The sequence below is a fragment of the Silurus meridionalis genome, chromosome 9 (genome assembly GCF_014805685.1).
Source record: "Silurus meridionalis isolate SWU-2019-XX chromosome 9, ASM1480568v1, whole genome shotgun sequence".
NCBI classification, from domain to species: domain Eukaryota; kingdom Metazoa; phylum Chordata; class Actinopteri; order Siluriformes; family Siluridae; genus Silurus; species Silurus meridionalis.
This window is the reverse complement of record NC_060892.1, coordinates 12,724,739-12,746,318: the sequence shown is the minus strand read 5'-3', so window position 1 is coordinate 12,746,318 and position 21,580 is coordinate 12,724,739. Positions and strand designations below refer to the sequence as shown.

Here is a 21,580-nt window from a genome sequence, read left to right as displayed (position 1 = left end):
ATGAGGCTCCTGATTCAGCATCTTTGTACTGAGTCAGTATCTCTGTATGAATATGAATTCGTCATATGGGAAAGACAACTCAGATCTGGAAATAAAAGCTTCCTTTACAGTCAGCTGCCTTTTTCTCCAGAGGATAAAGCAGTCATAAAAGTAAATAAATAAGTTGTCTGTCTGCTTTATACGCTATAACATTAATGAATTTGTTACTTGGTTATGAAGTTTATTATTGTTATTATGCACTGGAGCTACACAATGTAGCTAAGGAAAGAATTTATTCCATACTGAACATAATGTACATGTTCATATTCAAATGTTCATATCCTTGCTTCAAATTAAGATAAATATTTAAATCATACATTAATTTCTAAACTGCAGTTAATTAGATCATTACTTCTTTACTAATTAAGTGAAACTAAAGGTATGCTGTTATGGAAAAAGTCAACTGGGTGACTACACAAAGCTGGAGAGCAATATTTCTATTGTTTTATTAATAGAACCTTTTGTAGCAAAGCAATTTTTCAGTGCTACATTTTAATTTTTTTATTTAAACCCTTCTCACAGTACAAAGGCAAAAAGTGACGGCCCAACTTAACTGTTTAAAAAAAAAAAAAAAAAACACTGCATACGACTGCCAAACTAAGATAAATTGTAAAACGTAAGCCAGCTAAAAAAAATTATAAAAAGTTAAGAGTATATAATATATATATATATATATATATATATATATATATATATATATATATATATATATATATATGAGTAATATATATGCATACTGTAAATAATATACTGTATATGAGCACTAATCAAAATCTACTCCATAATGCATTCAACAGGATATTTTTCAACAATGAATTAGAAGTATGTTCAGAATCTTTAAACAATTATTGTGAAGAACACCGTTTGATACAGATCTTATATGAATTCTGCATAGCCAGCCTCCATTAAAGAAATCTGTAAAAAAAATAAAAATAAGAGAGAGATTGTGGCTTAGAATATCAATATAAAAAAAATAACAAAATCTTTAAACAAAGCAAAAAAGTGTACAGGAGACAAAATGCTCGCAAGCCAAACCTCATGGTCAATGCAGCGGAACTGCCAAGACCAGTGTGTGTTGTAGAGGAAGGGACGGAGATCAAAGCGGTTGTCGTCCGGGCCGTAGCTCTCAGCGTGGTATGACGGAGTCACGGTAGTCATCTTGTGCCTGTTGACTGAGTACATCCTGAAGAAATGCTTTATTTTTGTAGCCACCTAATTAACCAGAGTTTGAAAATAAGAATGGACCATCACTGACAAAAATACCCAATATAAGTGGCATGTTATTATAACGTAATGTGTAATGTCAAAGTTTTATTTCATTGTAACTGGAACTGGTCTGGCAGATCGTTAGCTAAGTCAGCCAACTTTTATTTTTTGACTGTTTGTTTGTTTTGCACAAATTTACAAGCTGTTATATTAGTCTGTTTATTTGAAAAAGTAAAACTAGATGGTCCCTGAACATGCTGCTTTCATCAATAAACCTTTGTCACAGCTATATAAGATTATTATAAGAAAGTCATATTCTCAGCCATTCATTTGACACTATGGTGTGGTTTTCAAAAGGTTATGACCATAAAAGTAATTCTAAATCAGGCCTAAATTTGACCTGATGTTGGTTCACAACTTTATACAAGACACTTCAATGGACTGCCATGCAGACCCTTGCCAGAAGAAGTCAAGTAGAGAGGGCAGAACAATAAGGGCCCTAAACAACTTTGGTGTGTGGCCCCACTAATGTCTCTGATTGTTTCAGTATTAAAAAAGTCGTTCTCTCCTACTAACGATTAAGTAGAGGGCAGAGCTGACCTGTAAAGGGGAACAGTTTTCTCTCCAGGAGTGAATGAGCTTGCAGAACATGCTGTACGGGCCACACTTTGAGAGCTTCCTAAGCTTCCCGATCACTGAGAGCTCCGAATAGGTCAACCCCATATCGGCCTGAGAAAGAGAGAAAGATTGTGTTCAGCCATATGAGGAACTGTTTACCGTATTTTCCGGACTATAAGCCACTACTTTTTTCCCACGCTTTGAACTCCGCGGCTTAAACAAGCGGCTAATATATGGATTTTTTCCTGGGTTTTTCCCGGTTTCACAAGCTTCAAGCCAAAAAACTGAGCCCCATAACATTAGACCAATGAAATTGCCGAATGGGTTCAGGTGAACCAATAAAACTCTTTATATTAAATCAGATTCGCTCCCACTGAATCGGGCCGCACCACATCATTAATATGGATGAGGTTCCTCTGACGTTTGACCTGCCGCTCACTCGGACTGTCAACAGGAAATGCAAATCATTAGTCACGCTGAAAACAACCGGGCATGAAAAAACGCACTTCACCTGTGTTCTGAGCTGCACGGCATCGGGAGAAAAGCTTCACCAATAGTGATTTTTATGAATCTTTTTCTTTTGGCATGACGATGCCAAAAGAAACACTCCCGAGAGAAATTGTTGTAAAAGTAAGAAGGAAGACAGTGAACAATGACTTTCTTGGTAGGCTACTGTTTAGATACAAGCCATGTTCATTAGTTTCGGCTTATAGACAGGTGCGGCTTATTTATGTTCAAAACAAAAATCTTTGTCAAATTTAGTGGGTGCGGCTTATATTTGGGTGCGTTTAATAGTCCGGAAAATACGGTATATATATAGTTTTTCCTTGCCATGGCGACTGTGACTGTGTGCTTATCAGGGATAAATACACCTTTTATCTTAACTTTTAAAATTCTGTAAAGCTGCTTTGAGACAATGTCTGTTGTGAAAAGCACTATAGAAATAAACTTCACTATATAATTGAGCTCACCAAAATGCTAATATGGAGACGATAAACAAGACCTACAGATAGAGACTGAGGTCTGGATACTGGTGAACCATTGGAAAAACATGCAAATTAAACCAATAACAAAGGCAAATAGGCAAACATTTTGTGCATAATATGAACACTATATATACACACAATATATATTTTTTCATTTGCCAATTACTCAAGCCCCTTTTGAAAAAAAATAATTCACTGAAAACATATATGGTACAATTATTGGCACTCTTCAATTTATTTAAAGTGAATATTTCTTTTTTTTGCTCACAGTCTCTATGAACTTTATAATTGCTTTTGACTGCTTCCTATTTCTCCATGCTATAAATATAAATGTTGCATGCATGCAACTTCCATCACTATGAACAAGTTAGTTATGATATACAAATTAATACTCGGTCAATAATTGTTCTTCAAGTGTGGATCTGTCAGGACAATGGTTGAACATTAGACCCCTAAATTGTTATTTAACAAATCCTTGAGAAATGATTGCATTAAAATAAAACTATTTATACATAATCATGAGGCCAAGCTCAATGTATCATTTATTGTCCTTTATTTTCATGAAGGGTGGCAATAATTTTGGTAATCACTCGCTTTTCTTCTCAAAGGCTGTTGTATTTGTGTATGTCCATTTTTCTCAAAATCTTTCTCAGAGTGACTCATTCATACCTCATCAGTCTGAGACACCTGGCCATTGATCAAAGGTTCGAGCTCTGCTGTGGGAGGAGCAGCCACAATGCTGCAGGACAGAAGAACAGTACAAATAATAAAAATGCTGCTGCAGATGATGTCACTTTCATTTATAATGCAAAATCCAGATCACCCGCTGCATATTTTTTTAGCTTGATTTGCTGCAACACACCTGGTCCAACTGGTTTAAGCAGGTAAACAACAAAGAAATGCCACATAAACGTGATCGCTAGAGGTAGTTTGCACTTCTTGGAATTTCATACGCAATGAAAACTTGTAGATCATTATGCATTTGCTGTTGTGTAAGGTACTGGGAAAAATTGATGCCTCTACTTTTGCATATTTGTCCTACCAAATGGTTTTTCCATTTAGAATGTATTTCATTTAGAATGTATTGCAGGAAAAGCAGAACATAAGGAAACATGCTGAAGGTAAAAGGATATGCATATCGTGTAAAATAATGAAAATAAGGGAGATGTGCAGACCTGCAGTAACTACAGGGGAATAAAGTTGATCAGTCACACCATGAAGTTATGGGAAGGAGTAGTGGAAGCCAGGCTGAGAGAAGAGGTGACTATCTGTGAGCAACATTATGGTTTCATGCTGAGGAAGAGAATTACCGGTGCAATATTTGCTTTGAGAATGTTGATGGAGAAGTATAGAGAAGGTCAGAAGGAGTTGCATTGTGTGTTTGTGGATTTAGAGAAAGTGTATGACAGGGTGCCAAGAGAGGAGTTGTGGTATTGTATGATGAAGTCTGATGTGTCAGAGAAGTATGTGAAGGTGGTGCAGGACATGTATGAGGACAGTGAGACAGAATTGAAGTGTGCAGTAGGAACGACAGACTGGTTCAAGGTGGAGGTTGAATTGCATCAAGGATTGGCTCTGAGCCCTTTCCTGTTTGCAATGGTGATAGACAGGTTGATGGACGAGGTCAGACAGGAGTCTCCGTGGATTATGATGTCTGCGGAAGATATTGTGATTTGTGGTGAGAGTAGGGAGCAGGTTAAGAGAAGGCGAATGAAAGTCAGGAGGAGTAAGACAGAGTACATGTGTGTGAATGAGAGGAAGGGCAGTGGAGTGGTGAGGTTGCAGGGAGGAGAGGTGGAGAAGGTGGAGGGGTTTAGGTACCTGGGATCAACAGTGAAAAGTAATGGAGAGTGTGTTAGAGAAGTGAAGAAAAGAGTGCAGGCAGGGTGGAGTGGGTGAAGAAGAGTGATAGCAGGAGTCATTTGTGATAGAAGGGTATCTGCAAAAGTGAAAGTTAATAGGACTGTGGTGAGACCTGCAATGTTGTATTGTTTAGAGACAGTGGCATTGAGTAAAAGACAGGAGGTGGAGCTGAAGGTAGCAGAGCTAAAAGATGTTAAGGTTTTCGTTGGGAGTGACGAGGATCGACAGGATTAGAAACGAGTTTATTTGAGGGACAGTGAATGTAGGATGTTTTGGAGACAAAGTGAGGGAGCCACGATTGAGATGGTTTGGACATGTGCAGAGGAGGGACATGGGGTATATCGGTAAAAGAATGCTGAGGATGGAGCCACCAGGAAGGAGGAAAAGAAGAAGACCAACGAGGAGGTTTATGAATGTGGTGAGGGAAGACATGCAGGTAGTTGGTTTGAAAGAGGCAGATGTAGAGGACAGGGGGGTATGGAGATTCATAATCCTCGGTGTTGACCCCTAATGGGAGCAGCCAAAAGAAGAAGATTGGTTTGTTGGACTATTTCTGCTACGCTGCTGCTATTGAGCGAGTCTGAAGACTGCTCTTTTAAGCTATTTCAAACAGAGATGTTAAGCACCATGCTGCAAAAGATGGAATGAGTAATCCCTGTAGCAGATCTATAAGGTGGTGCTGGGCGGTGTAAAGTGGAAGAGAAATATACATGATGGCTCCTGGCAAGTTTAGTCCAAATATAAACTTGCCTGCGTCAAGAAAACCAATCAGCACACAGATATAGTTTCATGGCTGATTTTGCTTTTGATGTTCGTTAAGGATATGAAACAACTGTCTCTAAGAAATATGCAAAAATAGAAGAAATCAGGAAGGGGAAATATGGAACTGTATACATGCACTGGACATTCACACACCTTTTAAGAGCTGAGAGCTTAAAGTGGTCAGCACAGTAAAGCAGGAAGCTCTTCAGATCGGTCTTACTAATACCTCCGATGGGGTTTATATCAGCACTGGAACAGTCATATTTAGTGAAGTAGCCAGTCAAACTACAAAAGGGAAAAAATGTTTTATTTAGTCCTGATTCATTACTCATTGCTGAAAATGTGAATTTGCAGCTTCTGTGAGTCAAACCTCTCATCCACATTGGCTGAGCCAAGCACCAGCAGACCTCCAGGTTTCCCTCGAGCCCACAGATATAGCTGGGCAAAAAGGTAGGCCAAAATCATCCGTACACGGGCCTGGGAAATACAAACACGTGCACTCAAATATGAAAAGAATTACAGAAAAAGCCAGGATGGTGTGTTCTAGTGTGATACCAAAGGTACCATTAAATTAGTGGAGACGTATGACAGCTTTGATTGACAGCTCATGAATTATATCTGTTTATAGTTTCTTTTAATGTTAGTTAAGTCAGTTCCTGGTATCACTTCTGGTATATATATAAAAAAAAAAAAAAAAAAGCAGCATGACATGTTACAAAGCCTAACATCCTAAATAAACCTCCTGTAATGAATAACAAATTTTATCTATACATTATAAAAATTGTAGGAAGCTCTGGTACAAGCTATTTATATAAATATGTAAGGGGTGTAACGGTACACATATTCTTACCAAGATTTTTCTGTCCTTTTTACATTTAGGCCCCATCATAGCACAGAAACTGCCCTAGTTAAAATCACTAATGACCTGTTTTTAGCTTCAGACCAAGGCTTCATCTCGCTGTTAGTTTTACTAGATCTTAGTGCTGTGTTCGACATTATAGATCATGATCTTCTCCTAGATCGCTTACAGAATTACATTGGCATTCAGGGACAGGCATTAAGCTGGTTTAAATCCTACCTGTCCGATCGTTACCATTTCGTAGATTTAAATGGAGAGCTATCCAGGCTAATGCAAGTAAACTATGGCGTGCCACAAGGTTCAGTTCTAGGACCCCTGCTCTTCACAATATACATGCTTCCCTTAGGAAATATTATTAGAAGGCATGGAATTAGCTTCCATTGTTATGCTGATGATACCCAACTATATATATCTCATCTAAACCAGGTGATATAGCTCAATTAACTCAGATAACTGAGTGTGTTAAGGAAATAAGAGGTTGGATGACCCATAACTTTCTAATTTTAAATTCTGATAAGACGGAGATTTTGCTCATCGGCCCAAAAACTAGTATACAGAAGCACCAGCATCTCAACCTGCATTTAGACGGATGTTCTGTAACCACTAGTAAAACAGTAAAAGACCTGGGAGTTATTTTAGACAGCAACTTGTCTTTCAAAAATCATATCAACCAAGTTACAAAAACAGCCTTCTTTCACCTTAGAAATATTTCTAAGCTAAGAAATATGTTGTCTATATCTGATGCAGAGAAGCTCGTCCATGGTTTCATGACCTCCAGAATAAACTACTGTAATGCATTACTAGGTGGATGTCCTGCATCATTAATAAACAAGCTTCAGTTAGTTCAGAATGCGGCAGCAAGAGTTCTTGCTAAGTCAAGAAAATATGACCACATAACCCCAATCTTATCGTCCCTACATTGGCTTCTGGTTAAGTTTCGAATAGACTACAAACTACTGCTACTCACTTATAAAGCACTAAATGGTTTGGCTCCCATGTATCTCTCCAGTCTTTTAACACGCTACAATCCGTCACGCTCCCTGAGATCTCAAAACTCTGGGCTTCTAGTAGATCCTAGAATAGCAAAGTCCACTAAAGGTGGTAGAGCATTTTCACATTTAGCTCCTAAACTCTGGAATAGTCTTCCTGACAGTGTTCGGGGCTCAGACACACTCACCCAGTTTAAGTGCAGATTAAAAAACATATCTTTTTAGCAAACACATAACACACATCACATCATAACCTTGTGCTCCAGAACATCTGATCACATGCACATAATCAACTTGTGCTGTTAATAACATGAACAGCAGCTACGCTACTTCCTCTCCACTGCTTCTCTTTCTCTACCCATCCCGAGGCTTCCTGAGGTTTGGCCAGCTCCAGTCACGTCCCACCTCATGAAGATTATGGACTTTAAAGAAGTAGATGCCAAACGCGCAAACATCCTGAACCATCTAGAGACGTACCAGTGCCAATTGGATCCCACTGCATGTGTGGAGTTTGACATTGGACCGCCTGGAGTGTTTAAAGGCTCTGGCATGGAGAAGCTGATGCTGGATCTGTGATGATCACAAATGTTGAGCTCAGTAGCTCCTACTTTTATACCAAAGACTGTAGAAAGAACATTTACTTATAATCTTATACTCCAGTGCTCATGTTAGTTCTCACTCTCCAGTGTTCTGTATTGTTGAAAGATTTATGATCAAACTCTTAATGTCACCCAAATGAAGATGGGTTCCCCTTTTGAGCCTGGTTCCTCTCAAGGTTTCTTCCTCATAACATCTAAGGGAGTTTTTCTTGCCACAGGCGCCATGGCTGCTCATCAGGGATAAATGCACACCATTCACCCTGACGGTTGATTTCTGTAAAGCTGCTTTGAGACAATGTCTGTTGTAAAAAGCACTATACAAATAAACTTGACTTGACTTGACTTTTAAATGCCTTAGTTAATTTGTGGAAAAGGTGTTCTGGTAGCATGGTATAGACAGGACAAAAACTCCTTCAACTGTTGAGCAGTGAAGATGACATTATTTTAAAAATTGTTCAATTGTTTATGAATTGTTCTATATTTTGATCTCCAGTATATGTATGTATGTATGTATGTATGTGTATATATATATTAGGGGTGGCACGGTACATGGAAAAACACCCGAACCGTTCGGTTCGCTCGTCTCGGTTCGGTTCGTGTGTGCATCGCACGGTTCGACGCATGCGCAATGTAGCCCCGGGCTCAGTTTCGCCTCAGACAGTTTCGCGTGAACATACATATAGACAGTAAAAGTTGAGTAAGGAGTGCTGCAGAAATGGCAAGTGGAGGAGATAATGAAGGCTGCCCGGAGTTGGGCGGATGCGCCTTTCAAATCCGGTGTGTGGGAACATTTTGGATTTCATGTTACTTACGATGACGATGGAAATAAAACAGTAGATAGAACTGCAACTGTGTGCAAGCATTGTGCAAAATGCATTTAATATGCTAATGGCAACACTTCTAATGTGACAGTTCATTTGAGAAGACATCACGCCATTGTGTCGATACAAACAGCACAAACAGGAGAGAGCCGGTTAGGAAACAACTTCTACTGTCCGCAGCATTTAAACAACCTCTCAGTGAGAAGTTCAACAGGGCAATAGCCATAACTAAAGCACTGGGGATTTTTATAGCAAAAGATACGCAACCGTGCAGCATGAATGAGTGTGAAGGATTTCGTCAGCTGATGAATGTACTCGAGCCGCGGTTTAATGCTGTATCAAAATCTCACCTAGCTTTTACTCAGAGATCACCAATTCAGCGCTGAACATGGTAAGGATCTGTCTCGTCATACAGTATCTCGACGTTTAAGAGCATTTGGACTGAAAGCCCACTCTGCAGTGACAAAACCTCTCATTAGCAGAAAGAATCAAAAGGTTAGACTAAGCTTTGCTGAGGAGCATGTTGTGTGGACAGAGGAGAACTGCTCCAAAGTTCACTTCAGTGATGAAAGCAAGTTTAATTTATTTGGGGAAACATTATGTTCGGCGACAAACTGGAGAAAGACTGAACCCAAAGTGTGTAAAGAAGTCAGTGAAAAGTGGAGGAGGAAGTGTCATGGTTTGGGGCATGTTTTCTGCAGCAGGAGTTGGGCCTCTTATACAGCTACATGGCAGAGTGAATGCAAATGTTTATCAGAACCTTTTTCAACAACATATGGTTCCTTCCCTACGTTCATCACCCAATCAGCCCGCAGTGTTCATGCAGGACAACGCTCCATGTCACACAGCAAAACGGGTAACGCAGTTCCTTGAAACTGAAAACATTGAAATAATGACATGGCCTGCTCAGAGTCCTGATCTCAACCCAACAGAGGACCTCTGGAAAATCCTTGGTGACAAAGTTATGGCCAAGAAACCCACTACAGTCACCGAACTGTGGAGGAGACTGGCAGAAGAGTGGACCAAAATCACACCAGAGCAGTGTGAGAGACTAGTGCTGTCCTGTGGCCACAGATGTGCTGAAGTCATTCAGAGCAGAGGCCTGTACACTTCCTACTAATTGCTGACTGTTGTAACCTTCAGAAAATTTTGTTGTAATCTTTTTCCATGCTACAGTCATTTTTGTTCTCTAATTTTGATCAGTGCGTTTTCTGCAAAATGATGTTTTTTTTTAAATGCCTTAGTTAATTTGTGGAAAAGGTGTTCTGGTAGCATGGTATAGACAGGACAAAAACTCCTTCAACTGTTGAGCAGTGAAGATGACATTATTTGAGAATTGTTCAATTGTTTATAAATTGTTCTCTAATTTTTATCTCCAGTGTGTGTGTGTATATATATATATATATATATATATATATATATATATATATATATATATATATATATATATATATATATAAATAAAATAAACAAACCACACAAATAGTTTTAATTGCTGGATATGGGTGCATCATGACTGCTTTTGATGCTTGATTTGAAACTTGCTAAATGTTTAGTGATTTAAAAAAATATTTATTTTAGTTTATTAAATGTTTTTAGATCTGTGTAAAGAAAAGACGTCGTGAATAGGTGTGTTGCATTGAAGATTTTAATTTAGCCTTTTTTATATTTATTAATTGATTTTTTTTAATAAAAATGGTCAAACAAAAATACACGTTGCATTAATCACGTTTTATCAAATTTGAGCAGTAATTGATATTTTCATCATCGCTGTAGCCATTAAGCAATGATTAATATTAAATGGAAACACATACAGTAAGCAAGCACTGTCTCTTACATTTTTTCTCACAGCAAAGAGAACAAGACAGATGACATATGTTAGCCATACTGTTGCACAAAATGTGCTGTGTTTTCACAAATGAAGAAACTCAGTTTGGCCACCCAAATCACTGAGCTAAATAGTGTCAAACGGTCCATCCTAAGTGTGAACACTGTGGTTAGGTTGTGTTACACTGCATGCAAACATTTTCATCAGAAAAAAAGCAATCAGCACAGTTTTGCAAGAACAAATGCAATGTGATCAAGCTTTAATGATGCACTAAAACTTTTTAAGGCTAATATAAACATTGCATAATATGTGAACAAAGAAAAAGAGGTACAGTTTACTTTTTACATTTACTGTTGTTTTAATTCAGCTAATAAACTGCTATGCAACATCTATATCAGGCCATATTTCACCTTAACCATCATTATATTTACCTAGCATGACAGATGTAATATTATAGCAAAAATCAATCAATGACAAATGACAGAGATTTGTCAAATTATTCCAGTAATTTGGAGTACAACACACAAAGCATTTAATGTAGTAAAACAATAAGTTCATGATTAAATGCCAACATGCTGTGTTGGATTTAAATTAGCAACTCTTCAACCCTCAGCAACTATTCTGGAGATCCTCTATTGACCATCTTAACATTTGTGGTTGATCATTTACAAAGCCCCCCGGCATCGCAAGAACCTTATGCTACATTTAATCAGAATCAGAATGTAAAGGTAATGACACAGCTTTAGGACTTTATAGGTATGTACTTAAACAGATATTTAAATTATGATTTTGAATTCACATAAAAAGGTCCATACCTGTACATTCTGCAGTGCCAGATTCTCTCTACTGCTTCCTCCATTTGCTCGAAAAGTAGGCCACTTGCCTGTGACCATAGAGAAGATTCCCAGCATGCCTTTCACTGCCATGTCAATGTTGATTTTCAGATGATTGCTACCAGAAAAAAAATAAATTCAACATTTTACAAAGTATAACATAAAATATACAAAATATTATATATAAAATATATAAACACGATGGCGGGTTTTAAATTACAGTCCGTCTACATTTTTGAAACTAAGGAAATCATGATGTAATGAGTACTAGAGTAGGTAACAGTAGTGAAGTGAACATTAGATGATTTGTTAAAAACTCTTAAAATACTGTCAATAGAGCATCATTATTATAAACATTTTTTGAGCTAGAATTTTAGTGCAATATTTGTGCAAAGTTTTGGCAACCCTACAAACTCATATATAGTCTTCTCCCTTTCAAATTCTTGAACAGAATTTTACAACTGTGTTGCCTGTAAAACAACAAAGTCTGACCTGCCGATTTGAGCAGCCAACTCTTTTGCTCGGTTTTGAGTGTCCTCTGAAGAATTTTCACTGCCCATGTAGCAGGTGGTGAAAAGGCGTCCACACAACTCTCGTGGATCTTCAGGCCTGTAGGAGGAATCACTCACCAGACGCTTAACATCCTCCAACACCTGATCATCTGGAAGAATGATGTGACTAAGACTAATTCAGCTACTTCTTATGCATCGTTAGTATAAATAATGAAAGTGTGTTAGTCTTTCTCCCTTTCTCCTTTTTGTGGTTTAATGAGTATAAATGGTAAATCCTAATCTTTACCCATTCTAATTGCTATATATACACAACTTTCCACGGTTACACACATTATATGCTTAAGATAATACAATATTTTTAGCCCTTTTTAAAACTCAATATCTTTTAGCTTGCTTGTCTCAAATTGTTGGCTTGTTACAGCATACCCCCTGGTTTAAATTTTTATTTCTTGAATAGTTTCTTGTAAATTGTAAAATTATAAAATACACGTGTACAAGTGTCTTTGTTTCACAAAAAAAAAAAAAAGCAGTGTGTGTGTGTGTGTGTGTGTGTGTGTGTTAATTTTAATTCTGAACTCCAGTGTGGAGTTTCAAGTGTTCTTTACATAATAGTGGGTTCACTTCGGGTTTTCTAGTTTCCTTCCACCTCCACCATGAACTTTTTGTGCTAGGAAGATGTTACATGTGTTCACATGTTGCCTTGTGATGGACTGGTGTCATATTAGAATGTATTCTTGTTTTAAACCTGGTGTTCCAAGGAAAGAATCCCTTTGAACAAAGATAAAGAGGATACTGAAAAACCTATAATGGCTTAAAAAATGCTTTAAATACAATAACAATTAAATCTTAGTAGTAGTTCCACTGCAGAATTAAGCTGCACTCATTTGGTCTATGTTAGAATCTGCATGTGTGTAACATTTAACATGTGTTTAAGACTTACTGCCATCTTTTACTGCCTGACAGATGAGTACACACATGGAGTAGACAATGCAGGCTGAGGAAGCACTGTCAACCCCACCACTGAGAGGTAGCAGGAAGCCAGCCTAAAGCCCACAGACAGGAAATAAGATGATAAATGACTCACCTTTCTCTTTCGCTTTCTCTCTCTCTCTCTCTCTCTCTCTCTCTCTCTTTCACACACAGAAACAGCAAAGGTTTCTCACCTGACCACTTCTTCTCAAATAGTCCCATAGCCAGCATGCAGGACCAAGACTGAAGGGGAATTAATAATAATAATTATAATATATATATATATATATATATATATATATATATATATATATATATATATATATATATATATATATATAAAAGGAAGTTAATAACTCTATACCGAGAAAAAATTGTAAAAACATGAGAAAAACCTACAAAATGTTTGTACAGAACTAAAAGTTCATTAATTATCTGCAAAGACACTTACAGTTTTCAGGCCTAATCTGAAAGCTGCTCCAAAATTAAAAATTAATTATTTCTGATCATTTGTGAAATCTAAACAAGTTTTGTGTGTTCTGGGATGTCTAAACTTTAGTCCATATATGTTTTGCACCTTGAGGAAACTCAGAACAAGAACATTCATGTTTATGCATGCCAAATGGTTTATGGATATATTCTGTGCTGTAATCACGTCTTCTCCTTACTTGAACGATTTAACATTACATTTTCTAAAGGTGTGACACACCTAATCTCCTCCTGAGGAGTGTGGAACACCCAGTCTACTGCCTGGTGCGTGGGCAGGAAGGTGTCTTTGCAGTCGGACAATGAAAAATCGACCTTGATCCTTTCGTATGGTTTGTGTTCGTAGTCCTGCAGTGGGGGGAAAGAATAAGAATACAACAGCAGCTATAACTAAGAATTTGTTAGTGAAGTGCAAACTTTTCAACAATGTCTCCACCAGCGTCTTACCATGTGTGGGTGACATCTCTCTCCTCTATAGCTGCGCACGTCCTCGATGTCAAGAGTAGCTGTGAGTACCTCCTGTAATGAGTACAAAGAGATGAAGAAAACATCTAATAGCTTATGTTTTGTATTAACATTAGGGCTGAAACACACTAAGCAGTTGTAGTAATATGTCTAATAATGAACAATATTCATAATTAGCACTTAAATGAGGATTTTGTAATGTGTAATGCCCTCTGTTGTCTGGTTTAAGAACTTCAATTTGAATGAAAATATAAGCAAATACAGTAATCCCCGTTCATCGCGGTTCGAATCTCGTGCCCCCCGGTTTATCGCGGAATTGGATTTGCCACATAACTAATTTGTTTCGCTGATTTTCCCGGTCCCTCGCAAAATTAAGCTAAATATCATTATTAATTATAAAATGAAGTAAAATGTCCCTACAGTACAGAACTGTATACATAAAATAGCATTTATGGGGTGTGAATCAGTGGAACTAATTAAACAATAACAAACTTGTTCTAATATGTTATTGTTGAAGAAAAGAAGCATTTAATCATATAGCTTTAGATATGGTGACACTTTCTGTAAGGAGATATAATAACAGGAACAAATGCAGATGTTGCGTGGATGCTCCGTAAAATACAGATGCGGCATTAAACACACTAAAAATTCTCACAAAAATATAACATTGTTCTTTAATAAATACAAACATTAGTATGATATAAAAGAAACAAAAGAATACTTGACATACTAGCTGACTACTATATTTATTAGAACATTTTCACCTTCAGCATGATATAGGGTAAAATCATCATCTAGTCATTGCTTACTCTATTAATTAAAACACATCCCTAACTGTTTTTTATTCCTTACTTTTGGTCTTTATAGACCAGAAGTGCCCAAACTATTTCCTATGAAGGGCAAGAATAAATAAAAAATAAATAGAGGGCTATAGGCCAAAAGTAAATGCTCTTACTGCCATATTTTGAGAAAGCTGAAGAATGTTTTGCTTTTTTTTTTATTCTTTTTAAAAAAGCATACAATTTCCAAATCTGCCTCAACTGCTTCATAATCCATGAGTGTTGCAAGGCATGCTGTACCTGCACCTTGAAATGTATAATTTGGTATCAGGTGTATCATCTTTCCTTAAATGTCCTTAAACTAGAAGTACATTTAACTTCTTTACCAAAAAAGCCAAAAGCAAAAAGAATGAGGTTACAAAATTTGTGCGTAAATGTTTAGTGCACTGATGTGTTCCCAAAATAGACCAATAGACCAAGAGAAAATATAAAATTTTTTAAAGAACAAACTAATCCTTTAAACAAAAACATAAAAGGATTTTTTTTTAAAAGTTACCACATCGTCAAGAGAGAACTGTGTCCCTTGGGCCACAATGTCTCCATTTATAGCAATCATAGCACAGCCGTCATAGTACAAACGATCTCCATCGCAGCCTTTCTGATTCGCAAACAGATAGATCCCTCCACTCTGCAACAAATACAGTCAACGATAAAAAGCACACTTTGAAGAGTACATTTTCCAAATCAAATTTACAGTACTGCTGAATAAGCAAATCTAAATGGTCAGTAGATTGATAGCTTTCAGTAACGGCAGCTTGTTATAATGCGTTGTCGTTTCTAACATAAAAACTCGATCACAGGTTAGTAATAAAAAATAAAATAATTGTCACTCTCATGCAACCTTTCTGTAAGGAGATGTTTATTCAATATTTACATAATAATACATTAATGTTAAGGAGTGTCCAGTGTCAGTGTCAAGTTTTCCTCCATGAAGGCGTAGTGATTTCTACGTTTTTTTCCCCTTTTAGAAAGACATATAGAGAGATGGCTGCTGTAATGACAGCAATAAAAGGAACTAGCATGCCTTCAATATATTACATTTTATTTGTTAGAAATGTATACAAATCAAATCTTTACTTAATTGCATTTTCTTTCATTTTAATTCTGATATTTAACGGCATCTTTATTATAATGTTTTTAAAATTTTCAAATGCAAATTCTATTTGTCACATACATAACCATACACATATGACATGCAGTGAAATTAAATGGTATCTAACAAGTTGGCTGTGGCATAAAATAGAATAAAAAGAAAGAAATTATATATAGAATATAGGGATAGATTTGTGCTTACATAATGGCTGCTGTAAAACATCACTGGAAATCTTTATTATTAATGGCAGTAATCATATCGCATGGAACATTTTATACTACGGCTTTTTATAGCTTAATTACATTCCAGAAAACGCAAGTGGCAATATGTTTAATATAGATCAATGCATCTGGTATTTACCAATATAAAATGAAATCAATTTTGAAGCTTAAAATAGTCTTGTTCTATTGGCAAAGAATTCTGCCCATTTTAAACGTTTATTTCTAAGAAGACAAAACTGTCTACCAAGAGAATAAGAAAACTACAAGCTTCAAATTCAATAATAATAACCGAAAAAAGGTTTAACGTGCTTTTATTTGGTTTACTGTTGGCTTACTATATTCTGGATGTTTTCACTTACTGAGATGACTATTGTTCAGTGTAATAGCATTTTGTGAGAATGTCTATTTTTTGTTGAGGCAGAGACGACTAATGGTCAATGGGAAAAAAAGCGTGTCTATTTTTGTCTCAGGCAAAAGTTTCTCAATCCTGTGACAGGAATATTTGTAAATGTGTGTAACTGACCTTTGTGGTGGCTGACTTGACCAAGTTCACCCTCTGGTCAGCCTTGCGTAGCTCATGGTAGCTGGCGGACGAGTTTGTAAAGATCTCAATGCCGTCCAAACCCATGTCCACATGAGGACTGAAAAAAGGTCACATAAATTAGGTCATTATAAAAAGAGTTCAAAAAGGTAAATTGTGCATTGAACATAGTCTGTTTGTTATTGGGGAATATTGAATGAATTGGTCTTTATCAATATGTTCATGTGGACTGGTCAATTCATTTTAAGTGGAGTTGTGACGCAGTCGCACAGCATAATTACAATCTAGACCGGGGCTCACGCCTCTTCAGGCCCCATGCTGTGGCTCCCTGCAGACTTTACAAAATGGCGTAAATGAAAAAAAATTTTTTATATTTATTTCCTTTTTTGTTATACAGTGAAAAGTGTTTCAAAGAGAACAACCCTGATCTTGGCATTCAAGGTAACAGATATTTAAGATTTGATATTCTGTCGATCAAACCATATGTCACTTACTCTCTATCTAAAAAAAAAAACAATCTCAGATGAAAACAAAGTTTAATTCTGTGTGGACATATTTATTAGTTTTGACTGCCAACGATGCTGTCCTGTCTGCATGCTTGATATGTGATGAGAAATGGCTAAACAACAAACGTCACACGACATTTCCTAACAAAGCATTTTGTTGGAGAACTACCAAGAGAACTACCCAGCTGGAGATGCTGCAGTTCTGCTGCAGAAAGCTGAGCAGATTAAATTTAGCTTCATACTTCAACTTTAACTTCAATGTCAATTTATTTTTATAGCACATTTAAATGAAACTTTGTTGCATACAGTGGATAATGACTCCAAAGAACAGTTGCTAGTTTATTTGGCAACTCAGAAGATAATAAAGCGCAGAAAGGCATATAGGATATAGGAAAGAATTGCTAATGAAGATATCAAGGCATCTATGCTGCTATGCCACTCTCTCATAGCCAGGCAACACTCCTATTCACTCCTATACTCCTACTCGAGTGGTAGTCCAGTGGTTAAGGCTCTGGGTTACTGATCACAAGGTCAGCGGTTCGAACCCCAGCACAGCCAAGCTACCACTGTTGAGCCCTTGAGCAAGGCACTTAACCCTATCAGCTCCAGGGGCGCCGTACCATGGCTGACCCTGCGCTCTGACCCCAGCTTCCAGATGAGTTGGGATATGCGAAAAAACTAGAAATTTCCCCACTGTGGGACGAATAAAGGTTAAATTATTATAATTATTATTTCTTGCCAGGGTAAAAATATACATTTCTGTCATCCAAATGCAATAGAAATCACACTATTGCCACCTAGTGGTGCAACTAGGCAACTACCTTACATCATAAAACATCAAATTGTGGTATTAATTTAAAGATCAAAAATGTTTTGTGGCTCCAGGCAAATTTTATTTGGAGAGAAAGGGAGCAAAATGGCTCTTGTAGTTGCAAAAGTTGCAGACCCTTGGTCTAGACAAACTTAGTTGTTTGTTTAAAATTGCATTGGTATGAGCAACAAAAATTTACTTTCACCAGATTATTTCCTAAATTGTTACAAAGAATTAAAAGCTCAAGTCAATATTTTAAGTAAGTCAGTTAAAGAATCAGTTGAAACTGTAAATACAGTTAAATTAATCAATAAAAATATGCATACTGTAATAAGCTGGTGTCCAATTGTGAGCTATACAGTTAATTATGTGTTCACCTGTTAAGATTGCAGGAGTGTGTAATGTAAATAATAACAATAATAATAATAATGATTATAATAATAATTCATGTAAGATTGTTTTAAAATTTTAAGCAAAAGTCTGATTTAAGCTAAACATTTGAGTGGGAAAAACATAGTGGGGATCATTTTATTTATTTTGTATGAATTGTGACTTCAAATTCAGAAAAGCAGTCTTGGGTAGCCCATCTCAACCACTGAGTGGATTTATAGTGCAGTACCTTCTGGGGTTCCACAGTTCAGCACAGATTTCACTCCCTATACACGTGTCCTTAGTAGATAGGACTGCATCACCAAATGGAACTGTCACCTAAACAAAATGATTATTAGAAGCAAATCTAATCAATTCGATTTAAAAATGGAGTAAAAGCAATGATACATGTGAAGCCACTACTTTAAAAGAAGCTGTAAATTTAAAGTCATAATTTTGGTGTTCATTTGATACTTGAAGTAAGGGTGTGGAGACAAATTTGTTCCCGAACAGAGATTTAAAAACATTTGTGTAAGGATTTCTCGTCCTATAAAGTGTTTCTTTGTTGAGACATGTCATGGGTGGACTGGAGTGTTTTACCTGTCCCGTCACATCCTGGATCATTCTTGGCAAAAAGTATTCCTCAACATATCTGTAAAGAAAAAGCACAGCATCATTGTTCATTTTTTTTTTTTTAAGTTCGATTAAAAGAAAAAAAAAGAAAAATCCACCCAGAACAATCTATATATTACTCTTTATAATTACCATCTTTAATATCTTCCAAGTTATACTTTGTTATATTATTATATTATTACCCACAGTATTATAATTATGCATAATTTATTGGGATTTAACCCTCAATTTATCGCTACCTACAGAACTTTTACCTTATCATCTACATCTTTTAGAGATTGCTTACAAGCCAGGCCAAGAATCATATGCTGCACTGAGTTCTGGATATTTTAAATCATATGCACAAACATCTACACTAATTTAACATTGCTCGAAAATGCAACAACAAAAAAATGTAGTTGAAAATGATAACTGTGAATGATTGAGAAAAGATGCGCTTGCTCTTTGAACGCTAACATCAAATTTGATCGTTATTCCGTTCGATTTAGATTAGTATTTTATTCCTATTATACATTACTTTGATTAGAATGAACAAAATCCCCCCCTTGTGAAGACAGAATCAGGTTTATTGTTTAAGTTTGTTGACAAACACAAACTATAAGATCACTAGGCATCACATCACCAATCTTTTCCATATTAACATTTTTATTTATATATGTTTCAGGGTGAAGTTTTCCTTCCACAAAATGCTGTAGTAATTCTGAAAGATTTGTGCACAATACTGTACCTGGGCTTACTCCACGGAGAAAACCAGCGGAATTCCCTATTGTTGCCATAATTTGCTAAAAGCATTTTAGGCCGAACCAGTAAAATCTTCCTGTAGCAAAAAGCAAAAGTAAATTTCACATTAACCCAAGCCAGTACTGACATGTTTCCACATGTTCAAGTCAAAACTATGTATAATAGGTGCTGGCACAATCACGACTTGTACTTATTTGATTTGTCAATACCAAAGACTGACTTGTTCAGGAACAGGACTCTGCAGTTATAACGCACGTTGTGATGCATAACCGGCCTGTATGGGGTGGGGGAGGGGGAGGGACACCAAGTTAAAATGAATAGCAAATTATTTAAATTTATAACTAAACACAATAAGGTCATATTTAATGTTAATCATTTCAACACTCACATGCCAACATCGCAGATTATATCATGTGTCTCAGGGGACTCCAGAAGCACTTTAAGGACTTGGAAGCAGTGCAGAAGCGTGTCAGATTCATAGAAGTGATCGGCGCACCCGTACCCACTTATAATAGAAAAGCACAGTTTTTTTAGTTTTTATTTTTACATTTAGTCTGGAGTTACACATAAGGCTTGTACTGGTAAAGACTACCCAAAACCCAAATTTAACCCATGAAACTCCCAGCAAATCTGTAGCAAATAGTTATTCTACATTAAATGAAATTTCATACAATTTTATCTGTATAGTTTTAACAATAGACAAAACAAAGCAGCTTTATAAAAATAAACAGATTATAAATTCATACATTATGAAGGCATCCCTACTACTTGTTTCCTTAGTATCTATTATCAGTTTGTGGTGCAACTAGCAATCCACTTTTGAACGCAACATAATATACTGATTTACATGCGTCTTCAGTACCACCGGTAAACAGGCCACGTTCGTTCTAATGTATTCATCCTTATTTGCACCTGTTTGCTTCGTCACTGCAAGTCAATGCATGTGTGTATGTAGCTTTATTAGGTCTTGAATGCTAAATAATTGCATAATACAAAGAATATAATGTTCCCAGAAAATTACATGCACTCAAACTAATCAACAAAATAAATCATACACATATCAATAAACAAAAAAAGCAAAACAGGACACAGCCACTGATTCAGTCTGAGCCCTGATATGAATGTGACAAAAAAGTTGCTTTCAAAAATAAATGAAATTCTCATCCAGACAAAGGTGGAAAAATTAAGTGGATTAAGTCAGATCTCACAAACGATGGGCTGTGCTGTGATGAAAAAGCTAACAATAATAAACAACAGAGTGGTACAATGGCATTTGATGAAAAATGTAATAACTGTTACCACCCTGAGCTGATTGTCATATATGAGTAATACATTTCTTTCTTTTATGAATTATAGACAATATAGACAGCTATGGACAGTCCATATTACTTGCAATTTGACATGTTATAAACTTTACAAACAGCTTTACCTCTGACTGTTACATCACTCTAGAACTGGAGACTCCTTCTATACTTTTAAACAGCATTTAAAACAATTTATGCAAAACATTTATATAAAGATCAACATATTAGAGCAATTGCATTAATATAAATCTTGGAGCTGTTGTTAGGAAGAAAAGATTAATCTACACCTTCTGATGATTCACAATGCAGAATATAGAGGGATAATGTAGTATTTACCAGATTTCCAGCTCTGGTCCCAGTCTGTACTTGGCGCCTTTGGATTTGGCAACTTCAATACCTGTTATATGGAGTGAAATACAAACAAAACAGATCAACCAAATCCAAAAACGCTTCTCTTGCCTACAAAACTTCTGCAATAAATCCTCCATTTCTACGCACAAGTTACAAAACAAAAGAAAACTTACTCCTCAGTATTCTTTGTAAATTGCCATCAAAATCCAAAGCCCATTGATTCAGGGAGCACGTCGCCAATGTCACTTTTCGGCCCATGCTGTCAAAATAAACTACTACCTGCAGAGCCCCGAAACGATCTGCACGCGAGCCTTCCGCCTGCTCAAGTGGTTCACT

The 21,580-nt window shown here is 36.5% G+C and overlaps 1 protein-coding gene across 2 annotated transcripts; it reads right to left on the bottom strand.

Annotated features, from left to right (window-relative positions):
- Positions 1-461: 461 nt before the first annotated feature.
- nadsyn1 (NAD synthetase 1) lies at positions 462-21,580 on the bottom strand. 2 transcript variants are annotated; one of them, XM_046857358.1, is made up of 21 exons: positions 21,418-21,580; positions 21,230-21,290; positions 19,978-20,094; positions 19,810-19,863; positions 19,576-19,665; positions 18,816-18,867; positions 18,466-18,554; positions 16,512-16,629; positions 15,171-15,302; positions 13,818-13,889; positions 13,594-13,718; positions 13,079-13,127; positions 12,856-12,958; positions 11,896-12,064; positions 11,386-11,521; positions 5,845-5,951; positions 5,628-5,759; positions 3,519-3,588; positions 1,846-1,974; positions 1,075-1,251; positions 462-954 (listed from the first exon to the last, which is right to left on the bottom strand). In XM_046857358.1, exons 1-21 carry the CDS (start codon positions 21,500-21,502, stop codon positions 916-918), a joined length of 2,106 nt encoding a protein of 701 aa, XP_046713314.1. In that variant the 5' UTR covers positions 21,503-21,580; the 3' UTR covers positions 462-915. The 2 variants fall into 2 exon arrangements, with proteins under 2 accessions (XP_046713314.1, XP_046713315.1); XM_046857359.1 differs by lacking the exons at positions 21,230-21,290; positions 21,418-21,580 and having other exon boundaries at positions 19,799-19,863; positions 19,978-20,054.

Excerpts from the sequence above, each read along its gene's own strand:
- nadsyn1 (XM_046857358.1), bottom strand. The coding sequence starts at position 21,502 with ATGGGCCGAAAAGTGACATTGGCGACGTGCTCCCTGAATCAATGGGCT. Across the intron at positions 20,095-21,229 it reads GGACCAGAGCTGGAAATCTG|TGGGTACGGGTGCGCCGATC; the intron begins GTAAATACTACA and ends TTCTATTATAAG. Across the intron at positions 11,522-11,895 it reads TTGGCTGCTCAAATCGGCAG|CAATCATCTGAAAATCAACA; the intron begins GTCAGACTTTGT and ends TTTTTCTGGTAG.